Source organism: Pteronotus mesoamericanus, unplaced genomic scaffold, assembly GCF_021234165.1.
Source record: "Pteronotus mesoamericanus isolate MK-2021 breed Mesoamerican mustached bat unplaced genomic scaffold, CSHL_Meso_final contig_169, whole genome shotgun sequence".
NCBI lineage: Eukaryota > Metazoa > Chordata > Mammalia > Chiroptera > Mormoopidae > Pteronotus > Pteronotus mesoamericanus.
In genome coordinates, this window is record NW_026555068.1 from 4,952,282 (window position 1) to 4,971,564 (window position 19,283).

General features: G+C 53.6%; 1 protein-coding gene across 5 annotated transcripts in view; it reads left to right on the top strand.

Annotated features, from left to right (window-relative positions):
* Positions 1-19,283, top strand: part of ANK1 (ankyrin 1) — a 193,438-nt gene that overhangs the window by 145,158 nt on the left and 28,997 nt on the right. For 3 of the 5 annotated variants that reach the window (XM_054565964.1, XM_054565968.1, XM_054565967.1), the window contains exons 18-37: positions 852-950; positions 3,007-3,105; positions 3,352-3,450; positions 4,590-4,682; positions 5,140-5,212; positions 5,941-5,964; positions 6,786-6,882; positions 7,973-8,051; positions 10,200-10,297; positions 10,390-10,614; positions 11,606-11,760; positions 12,064-12,275; positions 12,802-13,006; positions 13,380-13,476; positions 13,725-13,953; positions 15,379-15,504; positions 15,594-15,713; positions 16,950-17,028; positions 17,330-17,404; positions 18,870-19,001. In XM_054565964.1, coding sequence (XP_054421939.1) covers positions 852-950; positions 3,007-3,105; positions 3,352-3,450; positions 4,590-4,682; positions 5,140-5,212; positions 5,941-5,964; positions 6,786-6,882; positions 7,973-8,051; positions 10,200-10,297; positions 10,390-10,614; positions 11,606-11,760; positions 12,064-12,275; positions 12,802-13,006; positions 13,380-13,476; positions 13,725-13,953; positions 15,379-15,504; positions 15,594-15,713; positions 16,950-17,028; positions 17,330-17,404; positions 18,870-19,001 — 2,416 coding nt within the window. The remainder of the gene's footprint in view (positions 1-851; positions 951-3,006; positions 3,106-3,351; positions 3,451-4,589; positions 4,683-5,139; positions 5,213-5,940; positions 5,965-6,785; positions 6,883-7,972; positions 8,052-10,199; positions 10,298-10,389; positions 10,615-11,605; positions 11,761-12,063; positions 12,276-12,801; positions 13,007-13,379; positions 13,477-13,724; positions 13,954-15,378; positions 15,505-15,593; positions 15,714-16,949; positions 17,029-17,329; positions 17,405-18,869; positions 19,002-19,283) is intronic. The other 2 variants (XM_054565965.1, XM_054565969.1) reach the window with 1 other exon arrangement.

Consider the following 19,283-nt stretch of genomic DNA (forward strand, 5'->3'; position numbering starts at 1 on the left):
GGGAGAAGACTTCTCTGACATTTTTGGGGGAGTACACACAAATCAAACGAGCTCTCTGGTGCGTTACTCTCCTCACGGGAAGGCTGTGGGGAGAACGCCAAGAACATGGTGTTTTTAGTCCCAGCAAGATCCCCCATCCTTTTTGCAGGGCAACACTGGCTATGATCTAATCACACGCCACATCTAAATGGCACATCTGGCTTTTCAATGAGTTTTCATCTGTTTTCTCAAATGATCTTAACTTTGCCCTTGAAATAGGTCAGTGATAATCCCTATTTTCTAGATAAGGAAACCAAGGCTCTGAAGCTCATCTTGAACCTTGGAAATTGGGAATATTACAATTGGAAAGTAAATAAAGTTTGATTTGTTCAGAGGCCAGCAAACGATGACCTATTGGTCGAATCCGGCCCACTCCTTGTTCGTATATATAAAGTTGTATTGGAGCACAGCCACCTGCTATTTGTTTATGTGTTGGCCGTAGCTGCCTTCTCACTATTACCGGTAGAGTTGGGTAGTTGCCACAGAGACACAAACCTAAAATATCGGTGATCTGGCCCTTAATACATAAAATGTTGCTGACCTCTGAGTTAGTTGAACCGCCTCATGTCTTAGGTAAGGATACGGAGGCTCAGAGCTGGAAGAACTTTGCCCAATGTCAGATAGCTGGTTGGCACCCCCAACCAGGGACTGAACCCCCAACCCAGGCATTTCCCCGACGAGGGACTACACCGGCGACCTTTCTGTTTGTGGGATGATGCCCAACCGAGCCACACCGGCCAGGGCAGTGCTCTTTCATCGTGGCCTGGAACTCTTTACTGGCTACCAGGTGATGCCCTTCTTTTTCTTCCCAGAGCGGTCTCACTCCCCTCCATCTGGTAGCACAAGAAGGCCACGTTCCAGTAGCAGACGTGCTCATCAAACACGGCGTCACAGTGGATGCCACCACCCGGGTAAGTCTCCCTCCGGCCCCTGCCCCGTGTGTGCCCACAGCCCTGCCGCGTGCCTCCCTCCCTTGGGCTTCAGAATTGGCTCCTCCTGGAGCTAGGAAACTCCAAGGACCAAGAGACATATTTTTCTCTGCCACTTCCTAGGGGTGGCAGTGAAGACACTGATCCTAATTGCCTCAATTTCCAGTTGGGGATTTTGAAGTTTGCTAGACCTTTGAGACTCTATAGCAAAAAGCCGAGAGAAATGTTTAACCACGACTTCAAGACCTGCCTTACATGAGCAGGATATCAAAGTGTCAGGCTTCCCAGGATTCGCTCGAAAATTCAGCCCCTTTCATTCCAGCACTCAGTTAAATTCGGCCCAACTTTCTGTGAGCTTCTCTGTGTACAAGGAGCTCTGTGAGGAGGCTGAGGATACCATGCGTGGCACAGACAGTGAATCTGCCTCAGAGATTGCAGTTCAGTGTGGAGGTGACTGTCAGAGGCGGGAAGGGACACACCTAATGTGATGTCCCAGACTGAGAGAGGCACCGAAGAGCGACTTGAAGCACAAAGGGAGGAGACTGGTTCCCTTCGGTAAAGAAGGAGCCTTCCTGGAAGAAGGGGCATATTGTTCCTTTTCACCACAAGGCAGCTGTACTAAAAGGAAGGAACAAGTGATACCTCCCCAGCCCCAGCCCCCTCCAGAGTTTCACAGGAAGACCAGTCAACAACACCATGTTGAAGTCTCCCTGACAAAAATCTAGAAACTGTATTTTATCCTCAGCTGCTTACAGCTTCAAGAAGAATCTGCTTGAAAACCAAGACTGTTCTAGATGTCTAAGGCTTCTTTTGTGGGCCTAGGTTAGTCTTTTGGGGTCCTTTCACGAGAGACCTTACACTGAGGGGTTAGAATGTGGGGGCCCCAAAGCCATATTATTACTTGAGGCTCAGCCTGCAGGGCCTGTGTCAAGATGGCGTCTGAAATCGGGCACCTGCCCTCCAGGGGCACTCACGACCAAAGAACTGACAGGGCCTTGGCTAGTCGGCCTCTGGAGGGAGCGCCACAATGTCCAGCAGAACAGATTCCTTGAAAATTAGCTCCTTTGCAGCCAAAATGCAAATAAATAAAATAAATACCCGAAGTGCACTCCTTTCAAACAATGACCAGTTCTTACAAAATCCCTTGCACTACCACCCTGGCTGGTGGGGCTCAGTGGACTGAGTGCTGGCCTGCCAACCAAAGGGTCGCTGGTTGCATTTCCAGTGAGGACACATGCCTGGGTTGCAGGCCAGGTCCCCAGGTGGGGGCGCACAAGAGGCAGCCACGCACTGATGTTTCTCTCTCCTTCCCTCCCCCTCTCTCTAAAAATAAATACATAGAATAAAACTCATTACACTACTACTCAGCAACTCGGGCAGCCTCTTGGGGGTATTTACAATGGGATTTCACCTTTCATGGGAGTGTTATCTGCTCTCATCTGAGTCAGCAATGATCTCTGTGCCACCAACTGTCCTCACCTAAGCTCCCTTCCCAGCAAAGGGCCTGATGGCTGCCCCACCCCGCCCACCGGAAGAACGTGTCTCGGCTTCTGTAACACGGGTCTCCTGGTCTTTCCCCTTCCTCTTGGCTGGTCCCTCACAGTCGAGTTTTCTGGTCTCCCTCTAAGTGTTGCCTTGGTCGATGGGCCCCCCTTTTTTCTCTCTACCCTGACCCTGAACGACCTTGTTCAGCTCCGAGACTTTACGCGCTCCACAGGCATCCCCTTAGCTAGAGTTCGTCAGCAGGTTCGCACCAGTTTCCCAGTCACCTGCCCTGGGTCATCTCGCCTGGATCTTTCCTGGGCGCCTCAGAGTTCACTTGTCCGACGTTGAGCCCGCTCCTTCCCAGGCCAACAGTATCTGACTGGCCACAGCAGTACAGCTCTCACCTTAGAAGGCAGCCGTCAGCCTTCCGAAGGGCCTCCCCACCTGTCCTGTCAATCGGCTGTTGTAAGGGTTTTACTGCTCACAGCTCATAGTGCCCCTTGGTAAGCCCAGAAACCCTGCTGGCCGCCCGTTCTCATCCCTTGCTTTTCAGATGGGTTACACTCCCCTCCATGTGGCCAGTCATTATGGAAACATCAAGCTGGTGAAGTTTCTGCTGCAGCACCAGGCAGACGTCAATGCCAAGACGAAGGTACGGGGACGCCTGAGACCTGACTGCTATACTGACACCTCTCAAGGACCAAATTAGGATGCAGCCAGCGTGGCTCTGGGCACAGTTGGGGCTCTGCCACAGTTTTCAGCTTTGACCCTGGAGGAGGAAATGGGGGAAATGCATTTTTTATGTTGCACCTGGAAGATGGATAGGCTCTGCCACATGTGGGCCGTTCTCTCTCTGCGAGCTAGCTAATCCCGCCAAAATGTCTGCCTTGCTTTACAGCTAGGATACAGCCCCTTGCACCAGGCGGCCCAACAAGGACACACAGACATCGTGACGCTGCTTCTCAAAAATGGTGCTTCCCCAAACGAGGTCAGCTCGGTGAGTGCCCGCCCGGTTCCTGATTTCGGAAAGCCGCTCTCACGGGCAGCCCTGCGCGATGTCCCTGAACTGCACGGGCTCGCCTGCCCTCACTGCGCGTTTGGGGCCTGGACGGGCTGCAGAACCGTGAAGTCCTAGCTGCCTGGGTGCCCCAGGCCGTGGGGTGCTGGGATTAGTTTCTCTGGTGAACTGAAGGTTATCCTTTCAAGCACCATTTATCCTCTCCCTTTTATTTTTCTTTAAATATGGTTGTTGAAACCCTCACTAAAATCTGTGGAGCTTCTCTCAGTATGGCCCAAGGAACAAGACCAAGTGTCTTGGGTAATGCATGATGTTTCTGGGCCTGGGGGTTGTCGTTAGCCACGTCAGCGATGCTCGTTCAGTATGAATGAACCTCCTCACCGGACCGCTCACAGGTTTTACTAGGTTATCCCCATGGCTGCCTCCAGCTCGGAAAGTGTGTGGACCTCAGACTATTGGTGTGGTTGCTACAATTATACCTGTGGATGAGGCTGAGTCTGTGTGGGGCCCAGGACACATCCTGGAACTAGAGACCTTAAAAGAAAAATAAAGCCTCAATGTCAATTTACTCTCCCTTCACTCTTTCTCTTAAAGTCAGAGTAGAAACTACATCCCTCCCCTGTGTCTGGTAATGTGTGACTTCCGATTGGCCTGAGAGGAGTTCACTGAAGTCTATGGGTTGCCTTAGCCATTGTAGTGCTCAATTACAGACACCAAAGGACTGGCACTGAGGGCCATGAACGGCATCGCTTTGCACCCTCATGTTCCTGAAATTGCATATGGTGTCTTCCTGGCACATTTCTTTCCAGTTGGTATCCTCTAGGAAGTTTTTGACTTGTCTTTGCAGGACTTCCCTGCTCTCATATCAGTGTTCTTACCCTCAGCGCCGCAGATTTAAAGTATCCCTGCCCTCCTCTCTCCTGGACCCGGGCGAACGTCCAGCACATGTCTGGGCTCACAGATGTGCAGGGGCCTTGCTCGCGGCTCCAGGGTGCAGTCTGTCCACCTAGAACCCTGTGTAGCAATTAGAATGTCAGCTTGTCTACGGAAAGGGGGCGGGCTTTCCTCCCAGGCTCCATCCCCTTGTCTGGTCTCACCCGCTCTCTGCTTTTTCCCAGAATGGAACCACACCTCTGGCCATAGCCAAGCGCTTGGGCTACATTTCCGTAACAGACGTGCTCAAGGTTGTCACAGACGAACCCAGTGTCGTGGTATGTCTGCTTCTTCGTTGCACCCCATCCCCATCCCAAACACACACAGCCTGCAAACACACATAGGGTGCCTCCATGGGTTATTAGAAGTAGAGCTCTTCTGGGGTTCTAGGATACCAGGTAGAACCAGGCCAAAACGCCGGGAGGGGTGAGGGTTGTCTCCCCCATCAGATGGAGTTGTACTGCCACCCAGTGGACACAGGAGTTAGGGTTGTGACCAGCTCTAAGGAGGGTGTAGCAGGATGGGATTGGGGCGGGGACTAGGCAATGGGAAACTGGTGTTTTAATCTCCTTTATGGCTCCTGTCAGATATCAGTTTCCAAGCTGATAACCTGTCAGCTCTGATTTTCTTCCTGTGGGACAAACTTGCCCCACCTCCTGCCTGTCTCCAGTCCTGACCAGGTGAAGGGGCCCACTGCTCTATTTGGGTTGAATTCTCTGCTTTTTCTTACTTTAGTTAGTCAGCGACAAGCACCGGATGAGTTTCCCTGAGACGGTAGATGAGATCTTGGATGTCTCTGAAGATGAAGGTAAAGTCGGGGATTTAACAAAAGTCTGGGTAAAGTCAGGGGACACGTGGGACTCTGAGCACCCCCTGTCACGCTTCCTGTCACATCCAAGTGTCCTTATAGCACATCTGAGTTCTGAGGGTCTGTATTGAAACCAGAGAGAATGGCTTTTTAAGGATGTTCTCTGTTATCAAAAATACTCAGTTAATGTAATTTTAGAAGAAAATCTACATCTTGGAGATTACAGTACAAAATCCCATGAAGTTTCATGAATATGTGTGTTTGCATATATTATACATAGAATATGATTCTACTCAGACCAATCACCAAAGCTGTAAAGAACTGTCATAAGTCTGCCCGATGCTTTCCTTTTGCTTTGAGCGAAGGACAAGCTGTTTATTTAAAATCTACGAATTCCTTTAATACTGTGCTCTTCTGAACATAAAATGAAGCAGTGAGTTTTGGGGAATATCCATGCTCTTGAAATCACTGTAGTTGCAACTTCTATGAATCCCAGAGTATTGTAGTATTTTACCGCCCGAGATAAGCCTATCTCCTCACTTAAGTTTGAAAGGAGCCCTCAGGCTGCAAGTGGTGGGACTGGACTGGTTATCTCCCTGGCCCTTGAATTAATAACTTCGCAAGTAGATGATGAAAGCCGTCCGCGTGGCCCTTGTGGTGATGTGCCTCTCGCTTTAACTGACTTCAATCCTGTCCTTTCTTAAACTTGGCTCTTCTTTGCTTTCCAGGAACTGCTCATATAACTATAATGGGTATGAAACACTTTCTGTTCCCTGTGGTCCTTTCTCACAAGTGCATTTCACCCTAAGCAATCCAAGTTCTCACTAATCCATTCCCGCTTTCCACCCTCCTCTGACGGCTAACAACCCGATGCCAGGAGCTTGACTGAAACAGGAAATTCACACCCATGAGATCCATGCCCTGGCGGGGAGCGCCTGCCTCTCCATCTCCGTGTCTGTACCCATGCCACTGTGTTTGTGATCATGACTGCATGAGCTGTTGTGGTTATTTCATTCTGTCAGCTCCGGATCACACAGTCGGGACACTCACTCTAAGGGACAGCAAATGACCCTGCAAGGTCGAGGGCTCCAACCCCAGGTCAAGCAAGGAGAGAGGAACAAAGAGGCAGTCTGGGTTGCAGACGTCGTTTGAACCTCTTGGTTACAAAAACCGCACAGCCCTTCTAAGCGAACGGGTTCTGTCCCATTGTGGCTTACTCTTCTGTAGCGTGCGGTGTGGGAAAGAACAGAGGCAACCCTTTCTTTGGTGTCACTGTGCGCTCTGCAAGGGCTCTTTGGAAGTGGAATTTGCCAAGAAAAAAAAAGTTCTTTCTGGTTGTGTTTTTTTTTTTTTCTTCTACAAAGCCTGGGACAGACTAAGATGTCAGGAGCTGGCTGCCCTGCTCTGGGTGCCAGGGTGGAGGGACAGGGCTGGTCGAAGACATTGCTCACGATGCCCTTCGCGCATCGGAGACCTTCCTCCACTCCTTGGCACTGAGGGCCGGGCAAAGCACTTTTTAAAGACAAAGAGGATGTCTCTATTCTGTCACTCACTCGAACTTATGTGGTTTCAGGTGAAGAACTCGTTGGCTCCAAGGCTGAGAGGCAGGACTCCAGGGATATAGATGAAGAGAAAGAGCTGCTGGATTTTGTGCCGAAGCTAGACCAAGTGTAAGCAGTGCTCGCACCGTGGATGGCCGAGGTCCCGCCCTGGACCTCAGAGTAGAAGGACCCAGAGCAGGGAAAAGTCACAAGAAGGCCAGGCCCTGGGTGTGCCACTAACAGGGAGAGGGTGCTGGTCGGTTGGACTATCCAGCACCATAGGATAAACTAGCTCTATAGCTCTATACCTGAGCAACAGGAGGGGACAGGGAGGCTTCCCTTACAGCATGCTGGCCCGTAGTGTCTCCCCTCCTCTTCTGGTATTTCTGCCTCCCAACTGTCTCCCTCCCCTCACTCGCAGCCTCATATGCATACCCCACTCCCTCTCATATACTCTCAGCCTCTCACCAGAAAAATCCATTGAGGAAAATTCACATGAGAAACTGGTGGCAAGCTAAGCTCACACACTGACCACATCCTTCTGTACATTAGGGGAAACCCACAGAGAGTCTGTATCTGCCTGGAACACATTTCTCATTCCTCCCTGTGACACTGTGAGTTATTTTGCTGTGGGTACATTAGCGCACAGGGATATTTTGCAAATAAATCTAAAAGTGACAGCGGCATAGAAACACTGAGCCCTTGGCGTGTTCTGAAAAGATAGGCGTGTGCCAGCTCAGTGCCATGGCTTATGCAAAGCAGAGCAGTGGAAAAAGCAGGAAGTGAAACGACAAGGATGTGTAAGCAATTAGTAGTTATTGAGCATCGGTTAGAAAGAAGTGCAAGACTCAGCCCCTGGCCATAAAGGAAATACAGGTTTATTTGGTAGGGTTAAAACACACACCGAGAGGTAGAGCAATGCAGAATAAGACGTGAAGGCCAGAGCGAGGATCCCGTCAACAAGGGCTCTGCGGCTACGAACTGCGGTGATGAGTGCAGGGAAGATTCATGGAGGAGGCAGGTCCTTCAGCGAGATCTGAGGGCAACGGGCTCTGGGGAAGGGCTTCGAGGAGGAGGCAGGCGGCTGGTTGGTGGTGGAGGCTGAGGTGTATTGCATGTGCGAATGCGGCGGTCCAGGCGGATTGGGTAGGTTATTGTGGAAGGAGGGGTACACTTAGAAGGGTCATCCCTTTGATTCTCCACTGTTCTTGGTGCACAGGGTGGAATCTCCAGCCATCCCGAGGATTCCTTGTGTCACACCTGAGACAGTGGTGATCAGGTCTGAAGAGCCAGAACAGGTAAGAAGCAGCCTTTCTCCTATCTTCCGTTTTGCGGAGAACAGGGACCCTGGAACAATGATTGCTTTGAGATGACCTGCAGTGCGACAGGAACTAATAGTTGGGAAGCACGTAGCATTTACTGGGCCCTGCGGGTCCGTGGCTCCACGTGACCTGCTGCTCCTGGGCTGTCAGAGTTCTCACTGTTCCAGACTCGATGGATGGGCGTCTACCGAGCTCACGGGCGTGTCAAGCATCATTATGCTCGTCCAGACACGAGTAAGGCTGAGACCTGACCCCAGATGATCCGGCCTCAAAGCCCACATTCTCAGGGCCACAGCCCTGGGGCCCATGCTCTGTGCACGCGGGGGCAGCAGGTCACGGCGCTGACAGGGAGCCCGAGGCCGCAGCACGCAGCTACCGTGAAGCAGCGAGCAAGTCATGGGACTCGGCGCTCCTCTTCTTTTACTTCCCTAAGAGAGGGAGCACTTTCTGCCTCACCTTCCTCAAGGGATTATGGGGAGCGTAAAATACCAATACCTTGTATTTTGGTATTGGTGTTTGGAATTTTATTGTATTTGGGAGGCTGGTTGGTGGTGGAAAGAGGGTGGCAGAGAGATTGCTCCCACCTTGGACTGTTACTCATTGTAGTATCCTACTCTGTGGCTTCCGAGGGTGCCACCTGAATTTGCCCCCCAAAAGGGCAGGATGGTTGAAAATAGTTTAATGTCCCCTTAGTTAATTTTATGCCATTGGCACTTTTCCCCCCAGAGCGAGGGGGTTTTCTAAGATTAAAAGGAAGCAGTGTGGTGTTTGGAGGTTGGAAATGACCACCTGAGGCCTGATAGCTGAGCCTGTGTCCCAGTGAAGGCTGGTCTCCCCCACCGGCACCACAAGGGTGTGAGTCTGAGTGTGGTGGCCACAGCCCGGACCCAGATGGCTGTGAAGCTGTGCAGCCAGCCATTCCATGCCGGGTATACCGTGGCGGCAGGTGCTGCTGTCACTCACTGGGTGGCATGTGGGGGATATGGTCAGATACGGCCCCGGTACTGCTGGGGTATGCTCCCTGGGCGCTGCCAAAAACAGCAATGAGAAAGCAGCAGAGGGGACCTGTGTCCCGTTGCTCCTTGACCAACCCATTCTCTTTGACTCCTTGCTTACGCCAGGAACTCAAGTCAGCAGGTGTTGCTAGAGTCCTACTAGGTGTCCCTCAGAGGGCTGGATGGTGGACTCAGACCCATCCCTGCCTCCTAGGAGCGAGCTGACGGTCCACCCAGCAACGGTGGGCTCAGCTACGCGAAATCATTTAGCCCAGGATGCAGGAAGCGTAACTACCCAAGTGCTCAACTGCATGGTGTGAATTTTTCCAGATCAGAGTCAATGGGAAAGATTCATGGTGGAGACGAGAGATGACAAATGACAGGACTGGACCACGGAAGGAGGAGGACAGGGCGTCCGCTCCCGTGGGGAAGCGTGAGCGAGAGCAGAGTTGAGAATAGACCTGAGGGGACGGGGACAGATCCAGGCCCCGCTGGCTTTCATGAGTCCCAGGGAGGTGCAAGGCCCTGCGTGAGGCAGCCCTGTGTCCCTGTAGTTGTAACATTACTGTGAGGCAGGGGGACTGCCGCATTTGCAGATGAGGAAACAGGGACCCCCCGCCGACCAAGGGCAAACACCTGTTCTAGCCCCCTCATGTACCGCAGGTGCCTACGGGGTGGGGGGTTCGCCCAGAGCTAAAGAGCTAGTAGATGATGGTGCAGGGCTCACTGCCAAGCCAGCGTGCAAACCAGGCCACCTAGAGCAGAGGCCGCACGTTGGGGTGTAGCTGGAGAACAGGGTGGGTAGGTCAGCGGTGGGTATAGGGCCTCAGGCTGAAGCCAGACCAGAGTGAGGGCTTGCCCCACCCCTTCAGAAGCTCTGTCCCAGGGCGCTGAGCCACGCACGGGCCATGGCAGTAGGAAGAAGCCCATGCTTCCTTTTAGACGCCAGGGTGCCTTGTACCCAAAGGGTCAGGGGTGAGTGTGTGGAAGCACTTCCTCCATGGGTCCCTGTGGTTACTGGTGAGGAAGCGCCCTCGAGCCTCCCCAGCCGGACATGACATCGCTGTCCTGAGAGCAGCACCTGTCACCTGGGAGGTGATAAGACAGTTGGCCTTTCTCTCCCCCTCAGGCATCTAAAGAGTATGATGAAGACTCGCTCATCCCCAGCAGCCCAGCCACGGAGACCTCAGACAACATCAGCCCTGTAGCCAGCCCCGTCCACACAGGGTGAGTGACCCCCGGGAAGGGATTCTGGGCCCCATGCTCCCTCTCTCAGAGGGAGCGCCCAGATGCCCAACATGGATCTGCCTGTGCCTCAGGTTTCTGGTGAGCTTCATGGTGGATGCCCGGGGAGGCTCTATGAGAGGGAGCCGCCACAATGGCCTGAGGGTGGTGATCCCGCCTCGGACGTGCGCGGCGCCCACCCGCATCACCTGCCGCCTGGTCAAGCCGCAGAAGCTGAACACGCCGCCCCCGCTGGCCGAGGAGGAAGGCCTGGCCAGCAGGATCATTGCGCTGGGGCCCACCGGCGCCCAGTTCTTGAGGTGAGAGGCCCCTCTCCCTGGGTGCGTGTGCCCAGCATGTCCCTCACCTGTCCCCGCCCTGCGGGTCTGTCACTGCTGCGGGTCTGTCACTGTCTCAGCAGCGACCGCCCAGGTCCACCCAGCACAGGGCCGAGAGAGAGGAGAGCCCAGAACTCCACGTTATCGCGTTCTCTGCTGTCCTGACAGGACCAGAACCCGGAGCCCTTGGCCCCGTGTAACTGCCTTTTTCTGGGTACACTAAGGAAACCGCAGGTCAGGTGGAGCTGAATACCTTGTGTGACACTAGAGCAGGGGTAGGGAAGACAGGGCTACTTTGGGGACCCCCAAGGGTGTAATATTTCAGCTCTGGAACAGTCTTACAAAAGACAGTTTTACAGCCTTGCCCCCAAGGACGGCGAGGTCAGCGGGCTTCAGAGGCCCGTTCCCCGCCCTGTCTGGGGCAGGCTGGGCTTCTGCTGCGCTTGGGGCTTCGTTACTCTTCAGGCTCCCCAGCTGCCAAGTGAGAAGCAGGCCTCGCCCAGGAGGCCTCTGTCCACTTCCTGTCCCCACCTCTGAGCTTCCATCCACCGTTCGCACAGCAGCCTGCAGAAGCCTTCTGTGTTGATTCCCCCTTTTAAATGTGCTTGTGAAGGCCTCCCTGCACAGGATGTGTCGTTGTCGCTGATCGATAGAAGCTCACAGAGGTTCAGGCCCCTGTGCGGGCTTGTCACGAGGGTTCTCAGGATCCGGCCCAAGGGCGGGGGTATTTGCCTCAAAGTGAGATGGGGGCCCGGTGGTGAGTGACAGGGGCCCTGGCGTGGCTCAGGGACCTGAGGCGGATGTGTGCCACCGTCGGGACTGCCCACAGGCGGGGCCCCCACTGTGGCTACAGGACCCCTTCTCCCTCCAGGCAGGAACCAACTGCCCTCCATGCCTGCTCCCCCCTCCCTTTGCCACAAAGCACACACCCCTGAACCCACGCACTTCCTCACCATCCGCTCTGTCCCCTCAGCCCTGTGATTGTGGAGATCCCCCACTTTGCCTCCCACGGCCGCGGGGACCGTGAGCTCGTGGTGCTGCGCAGTGAAAACGGCTCCGTGTGGAAGGAGCACAAGAGCCGCTATGGAGAAAGCTACCTGGATCAGATCCTCAATGGAATGGACGAAGGTGACTGAGGCCCTGGGGCCCCAGGGCAGGTGCCTTCCTTTGGGAAGACGGAGCTTGAGGTCATACTTTGGGGGGGTGCTGTTGGGTCACCTGGAGTCTGGAGAGCCCTGAGAAATAAGAGGTGGCCCATTAAGTCCAGTTCCGGGGACCGGGACATCTGAGGGAGCCCCAGGCAGCTCAGCCTCCAGCGCCTGGTGGGGAGGCGCAGCCCGGGAGCCAGGGTTGAGGGGGCTCTGGGGCACCGTGGCGGCCGAGCTGGGCTCAGCATGACCAGGCCTGGCGGCACACGCCGTGTGATTCCAGAGCTGGGGAGCCTGGAAGAGCTGGAGAAGAAGAGGGTCTGCCGCATCATCACCACGGACTTCCCCTTGTACTTCGTGATCATGTCACGGCTCTGCCAGGACTATGACACCATCGGCCCTGAGGGGGGCTCTCTGAAGAGCAAGCTGGTGCCCCTGGTGCAGGCAACGTTTCCGGAAAATGCTGTCACCAAGAGAGTGAAGCTGGCTCTGCAGGTGACACAGGCCTCCGCCTCACCAGTTGGGGCACCCCCCTACCCCCTGCACTCGGACAGAGTCCGCGAAACGGGGAAGGTGTTCAGGGCCCTCGGGAGGACAACCCTCATCCCCAGGACCTCCCCCGCACTGCAGTCCAGTGCCTGAAAATTCGGTTAGAGATTTTGTACCTTAAAGCTCAAAGGAAAATTGGGTGGGTGAGGCCCGGCAGCAGCGCCCTGTCAAGTCACTGCAAGTCTCCTGTCAGGCATCCACATGGCCCCCTGGAGGGGCACCTACTGTTGAGCAGAGAGGCACCACCCCGGGAACGAGGAGCCGCGGGGAGATGGGGAGAAGGGGCGCAGAGAGGAGAGCGAGGCAGCGACGGCAGACGGGGCAGGCCCCCTGGTCCAACAGAAGCGGGACGCCCTCGCCCCCTTCGCACTCCGCACGGGCAGTTCACTCTCCGCTTGGGGACTGTGCTCTTTCCTGCCCACGAGCCCCTCCGATGCTCTGGGGCTGAGCGTCCCCCTTTGGCTCCTCCTAGGCCCAGCCTGTACCAGATGACCTAGTCACCAAACTCCTGGGCAACCAGGCCACCTTCAGCCCCATTGTCACCGTGGAGCCGAGGCGCCGGAAGTTCCACCGCCCCATCGGGCTTCGGATCCCACTCCCTCCTTCCTGGACAGACAACCCACGGGACAGCGGGGAGGGAGACACCACCAGCCTGCGCCTGCTCTGCAGTGTCATTGGTGAGAGGTGGCCCCTTGCCTCTGGCCTGTCTCCTGTCCTCCTTTCGACCTCACGAGGGGGAGATGGGAGAAGGTGAATCCAGCGGTCACCTTGCCCTTGGTGGCTTCTCCCGGGGATATGCTCTTCGAAGGGATGGAGGGGCGATGCATCTGAGTGGCATCCACGCCCTGCCGGAAGCTCCCTCTGACCGCTAAGGAAGGGTGCTGTGGCTTGCCAGGTGGAGGGGGAGAGTATTGGGAGGACCGGTGTGCTCAGGGCTTCCTCCAGATGTGCCTGTCTCTGCCCTGGCGCGCTGGGCCTGTACTGCTTTGGCAAGCTCTGTGTCTGTGTCCAGAAGATTGTCCCCCAGCCTGCTTTCTGCTCCTGTTGCAGGAGGAACAGACCAAGCCCAGTGGGAAGACATAACAGGAACAACCAAGCTCGTGTATGCCAACGAGTGTGCCACCTTCACCACCAACGTCTCTGCCAGGTGAGAAGCGTCTCAGCCCAGCCCTGGGGACTCCGGGGCCCTGTGTGGCGGGGTCCGCGCTGCCCCGGCAGGGAGCCGTCCTCATGCCCCAACGTGCCCGTCGCAGGCTCGAAGCTCAGCGTCGCCACATAGAAACCCCGCCGTGGCCAGCGGGCCATATGTGGCTCACGGGTTGCTCCTGTCCGGTGGGGAATGAAGCTCTCCACCGGGCACCGAGAAGCATGCTTATAATTAGTCTTCCTTTTCAGGTTTTGGCTGTCGGACTGTCCTCGGACCGCCGAAGCTGTGAACTTCGCCACTCTGCTGTACAAGGAGCTTACTGCGGTGCCCTACATGGCCAAGTTTGTGATTTTTGCCAAGATGAATGACCCCCGAGAAGGGCGGCTGCGCTGCTACTGTATGACAGACGATAAGGTGGACAAGACCCTGGAGCAGCACGAGAACTTCATTGAAGTGGCCCGGAGCAGGGACATAGAGGTACATACAGCACCCAGGCCCCTTTGCTGCTGGGCACGCACGGGCCTGCCTCGCTCCCCACAGTGAGACAGAGCGTCTGGGCTTAGGACAGGGCACATGTGGGCTGCTTCTCCAGGACACTGTGACCCAGAGCGGTCAGGAAGGCCTTCCTCGGGGGACGGGGGAGGCCTCCTAGGCTGTCTCCCTGATGCCTCTCTTGAGCAGCATCCTAGGGAAGCTTCGCCAAAGGTGAGGAATTTCTTCTTGGCCCAGTGATCTGTGATGATAAGAGCCAGTGTTTACTAAAGATCTTAGGTACCAGGTAATAGCAAAAGTGCTTGGCTAGCATAATCTCACCGGATTCTCATAACTGTGTGTACTTTTATTGTCCCTAATTTACAAATGAGGAGCCTGAGGTGGAGAGAGGTTAAGTAGCCAACCTAAGATTACATAACAGAGTAAAGGGCAGAGAAAGGATTTGTCTGAGTAGTCTGACCCCAGAACCCACACTTTGACCTGCTGTGCCAGGATTTTGTTAGCGTCCAGAGGAGAAAGCAGGGGAGAGGGCTGGACAAATGATGTGAGGAGTAAAGCACTGGATTGGAACCTGCCATTGATCCCAGGATACTCACTCATGTTAAGATGTGTAACAAGCCAGGACCTTTCCAAACGTCTGGCCTCGGAGTTGGTGCTGAGCCTTTGTGGGTGGCTGAGGGCCTAGAAGGAAGCACTGACTAGGCAAAGCACTCATTTTGCTTGGGCCTCAATTTCCTCAACTGTCAAATGGGTCAGCTGAAAACGTTTTATACACAGTAGAGGCCCTTATGTTAAGGGTGAGATTAAAATATCCTGTGATCCTCCTGGCACTTTGCATCAACTGAACATTTTTGGACAGGTGTGAAAACCAGTTTTTTTCAGAAGTCATTTTGTGATAGCCTCGTGGAGTTCTAGAGTACTGTGACAGCAATGAGCAACCCTGATCAGCCATCAGGGACATATGGTGGTTCCTGCTTCTTATATAGTCCTCTTCAGCCCTGACCGGTGCGGGTCGGTTGATTGAGTGTTGTCCCAAAAAGCAAAGTGTTGCTGGTTGGATTCCTAGTTGGGGCACATGCCTGGGTTGATGGTTCAGTCCCCAGTCTGGGTGCTTGTGAGAGGCAGCCAATCGATGTTTCTCTCCCTTTCTCCCTCCCTTCCCCTCTCTCTAAAAATAAATAAATAAATAAATAAATAAATAAATAACTTTTAAAAAAATATGTTTTTCAGTAAGGAAGTGTAACCTGGAAATAAAAACCTTTTCAAAACAGTGTGGTTTCCTGGAGCAAACTGACTGTACCTCATGCTGTAGACAGGGTGTGTCGTGCAGAATGAAAGACCAAAGCCAAGAGACAGGACATCTGGGTACCTCTATGTGACAAGCTGTATGTGTTTCCCCCTCCCCTACAGGTGCTGGAAGGGACGGCCCTGTTTGCAGAACTCTCCGGGAACCTGGTGCCCATCAAAAAAGCTGCCCAGCAGCGGAGTTTCCAATTCCAGTCATTTCGGGAGAACCGTTTGGCCATTCCTGTGAAGGTGCGACCTCTCCCCTGAGCCTGGAAAGTTTAGGAGGCAGAAATCTCTCAGCCAACTCATGAGTCTTTCTCCTGTGTGATTGAATTTAGGTGAGGGACAGCAGTCGAGAACCAGGAGGGTCCTTGTCATTTCTGCGGAAGGCAATGAAGTATGAGGACACCCAGCACATTCTGTGCCACTTGAACATCACCATGCCCCCCTGCACCAAGGTGAGCTGCCCCCTGCGGAGGACCCTGAGCTAGAGGTAGGGTCCCTGAGGAGGTCCCCAAACAGACCGCAGGGTGAGCACTTCCAAAGGGCTTCCTCCTTTGAATTCCCTGAGGTGCGGAAAGGCCCTCAGTCTCCTCTGACATTTGGCTGTGGCCTGGCAGGGACAGCATGGCGTGGCCTTTTCTGCAAAGCTCAGGAACGAAACATCAGTGGCAGACGGCAAGATGCCTGTTCACACGGGGACTCCAAGCTCTCTAGTACTTTCCTTCTAGGAGGTTTGCAGGAGCCTGAAAGGCTTCTACCTGGGCACCCTCCGTCTGAGGCCCCTGAGGCTTGGAACTAGGCATCGAGTTGCTCAAGATCTCCCAGCCGTTTGATAGTGTTTTTTGAGCCTCCTTTAATGGACTTGCTTATCTTCCCCAGGGAGCCAGGCCTTCTGGGGAGGGAGCCCTGGTGTTTCAACCACTGCGAACACCTAGGTTTGGGGGCTCAGCCAAGGCATCTTGACCGAGGATGTTCCTTTGTCGATACCTGTAAGAGCAGCGGAGTCAGCACATATCCCAGGGACTTCAGGGAGATGGATGTCTCCGCGTTTTTGTCGGGGTTGTTTTAGTAATCAGCCTTCCCTGCCAAACTGGAAAAGAAGCAAGGTTACATTCATACATCCATGGCTCGGTTTCTCTTTCCTGTCTGGGGACTAGGTGAACGAGCCTCTCTTTCAAAATAGGATTTCCTGCAGCTTTGAGTAAGCACCTGGGTGCTTTTCCACAGGGTGTTGAACCTCGCACCAGTATCACAGATGGGTCTTTTGAACAGAAAGGAATCTAGAAAGAGAAGCTTGTTTTTTTAAGTCAAACCCCAGCTCCACCAGTCATTAGCTGAGTGACCTTATGCAAGTTGTTTAACCCCTCTATGCCTCGGTTTCTTCATCGGTGACATGGGAAGAATAATAGCTATTCCTCATAGGTTGTTGTGAGCATTAAACAGGGCCTGGAACAGGAAGAGGGCCTCACGAGTTGCCATTGCTGGTGTTATTAATCGAGTGTGTGGGCCTCATCCACTCCCTCTCGCTCTCACACTGATACTTTTCGTGTTCAGGATCCAAAGTGGGGCACTTACTGTTCGCCAGGACTGGGTCCTTCCCCGCCCCACGGCCCATGGGCTCGAATCACCTTCTCTGAGAAGGGGGATCAGCCTAAAACCCCAAGCACCCTTCTGTTGTCTTCCTTCTGCAGGGGAGCGGAACCGATGAGAGGAGAAGGACTTTGACACCGCTGGCCCTGAGATACAGCATCCTCAGCGAATCAACACTGGGTATAAACCTCTTTGTGATATGTGCCTGCTACCTCTCCCAAGGAGGCTGTGAGTGAGCTCACTTCTCCGCACCCTGACAACGGCGCCGTGTCGATAAGACTGACTCAGCGCGCTATCAACACTGCGGTGCAGGTGGAGCCTTTGGCCTGAGCTCCCACCTCACCCTTACAGGGTTAGCCACCAGCCCGGTGCACGCTGAGGCCCACCGCCCGACTGAGCACCCGCCTGCGGTCATTTACTCACCCCTGCCGGTTCTGTGTCCCATCGAGGCCACTAAATGAAATCCAATGCTTCTCCCCAGGGTTTCTCAGTGGGACAGATCGAGCAGATATGAAGATGGCGATTATAGCAGAACACCTTGGTCTCAGCTGGGCAGGTGAGTCCGGGAATTTGAGGGAGGGAAGTACCTGGCCTGTGTACATCTACCTTTGCACCCCCTCCCTCTAAGGAGCTACTGGTGAAAGCATTTCTAAGTCTCTTTTTACCATCGATTGTGTTGTGATTGTCTTAGCTAGATCTGTTGTCCAAGCAACACCTCTGGGGCCCAATAGAAAGGTGGGAGCTTCCTCCCTCCCTCATTCCTGTATGGTTTTCCTTGGTAAGAAAGAATCAATGATCGACATTACATGATCTAGTTCACCTCACTTTACAAATGGGAAAACTGAAATCCAGAGAAACAGGGTGACTTTATTTATGCAGCTAGTTAGTGACAGTGCCCAGAAAATCCAGCAAACAAATAACTAACATTCAAACAAAAGATCTGTCACCTGGCAGCACATCCCCCGCCCCCTGCCCACTTCTCAGTGCCTTTCCTCACAAGCTGGTGTTGCTGAGGGGAAAGGCAAGTTAAAGGCCACATCTCAACATTTTTCACTTACAACCTCCAGCAGTAGCTGAAGTCTACCAGGTGTCTTGTCAACAGTAACGGCTGATCTTACTTGAAGTGACGCAGTGGGCAAAATAAAGTGAAAGCTCAAAATGTGCTTTACTCAGCCACCGGCCCTATAACTTAATTCCCACCCCCCCTTTTTTTCCCTTTTATATACATCGGCTCCCCTCAGTCAGAAACCTGAGCAGTAACTTGCTGGAGGGCAGGGTGACAAAGGTTCACAGCAGAAATTCAGAGGCTGTTCATTGTTTAATCCAAAAAAAGAATGTCTGCTCCTGCTTCTTATGGGGCTGGGGCGGGGGCGGGGGGGGGATGGGGGGGAGATGGTTGTTCACTATTAATTTTCCTTGGTCTTTCTCATCCTTGAAATTAGACTCTGATGCTGTTCTCCCTTCTAAAGCACCTGTGAGAAATAGCAATAAAAATAATGAGAGGGAAAATAAGTAAACATTCTGTGTTATTGCCTTGCATTTAGATGGGAACTTGTATTTTCATTTAAAATGTAAATAATGCCTCTCCCTGAAGAAATGTAAATGCGAGAAATGCATTTCCATTATAATTGCATCCTGGTGCAATGTCAGTGGCATCCTGGTGTAGTAAGACAGCCATGGAGTGGACATCAGCTGGCTCAGCTGGGGCTGTGGCCTTGAATAAGTTGCTAACCTCGCTGAGAGGCCGCCTCATCATCTTATAGATGAAATGATGAGAGGAAGAAACGATGTCCGTCCATTAATTCATTCAATGCCTATTTATTGAGCGCCCCTACTCCTGCCCCATTTCCTGGGGATACAAAAATGTAGGTGTCTGCATTTTACTTGGTATTTCTTGTTCTAGAAAGAATGCCAAACCCAAAGGTGCTCCCTGCTGGACACCCCAGCCCGCAGGGCCCAGTTTGGGAGCCAGAGCTGAGCTCTGGCTTGGCTCACGCCCGGTCTTGGTTCTTTGCTTGCAGAGCTGGCCCGGGAGCTGCAGTTCAGCGTGGAAGACATCAACAGGATCCGTGTAGAAAACCCCAACTCTCTGCTGGAGCAGAGTGCAGCCTTGTTGAACCTCTGGGTCATCCGTGAAGGCACAAATGCAAAGAGTCAGTACCATCAAGCTGAGGGCGCCTCTCTTTCCAAAACCTGTTCTAGGACCTAGCCTTCTCCACAGTAGTTCTTCCTTCATGTTCCATTTGTGACATTCGCCTTTGGAATCAATCTGTTTTGCCTTCTCTGTCCATCTCTCTCACACACACAGAGCTCAGGGTGACTAGGCCTTTAGGCAGTCCTGCTAGAGGAGAGTACCAGAAACTCTTGGCCTCCGTCTTCTTCCCACCCCCAGAATGAGAGAGCAGTTGCACCGGGACCCCCAGATAACAGCACAC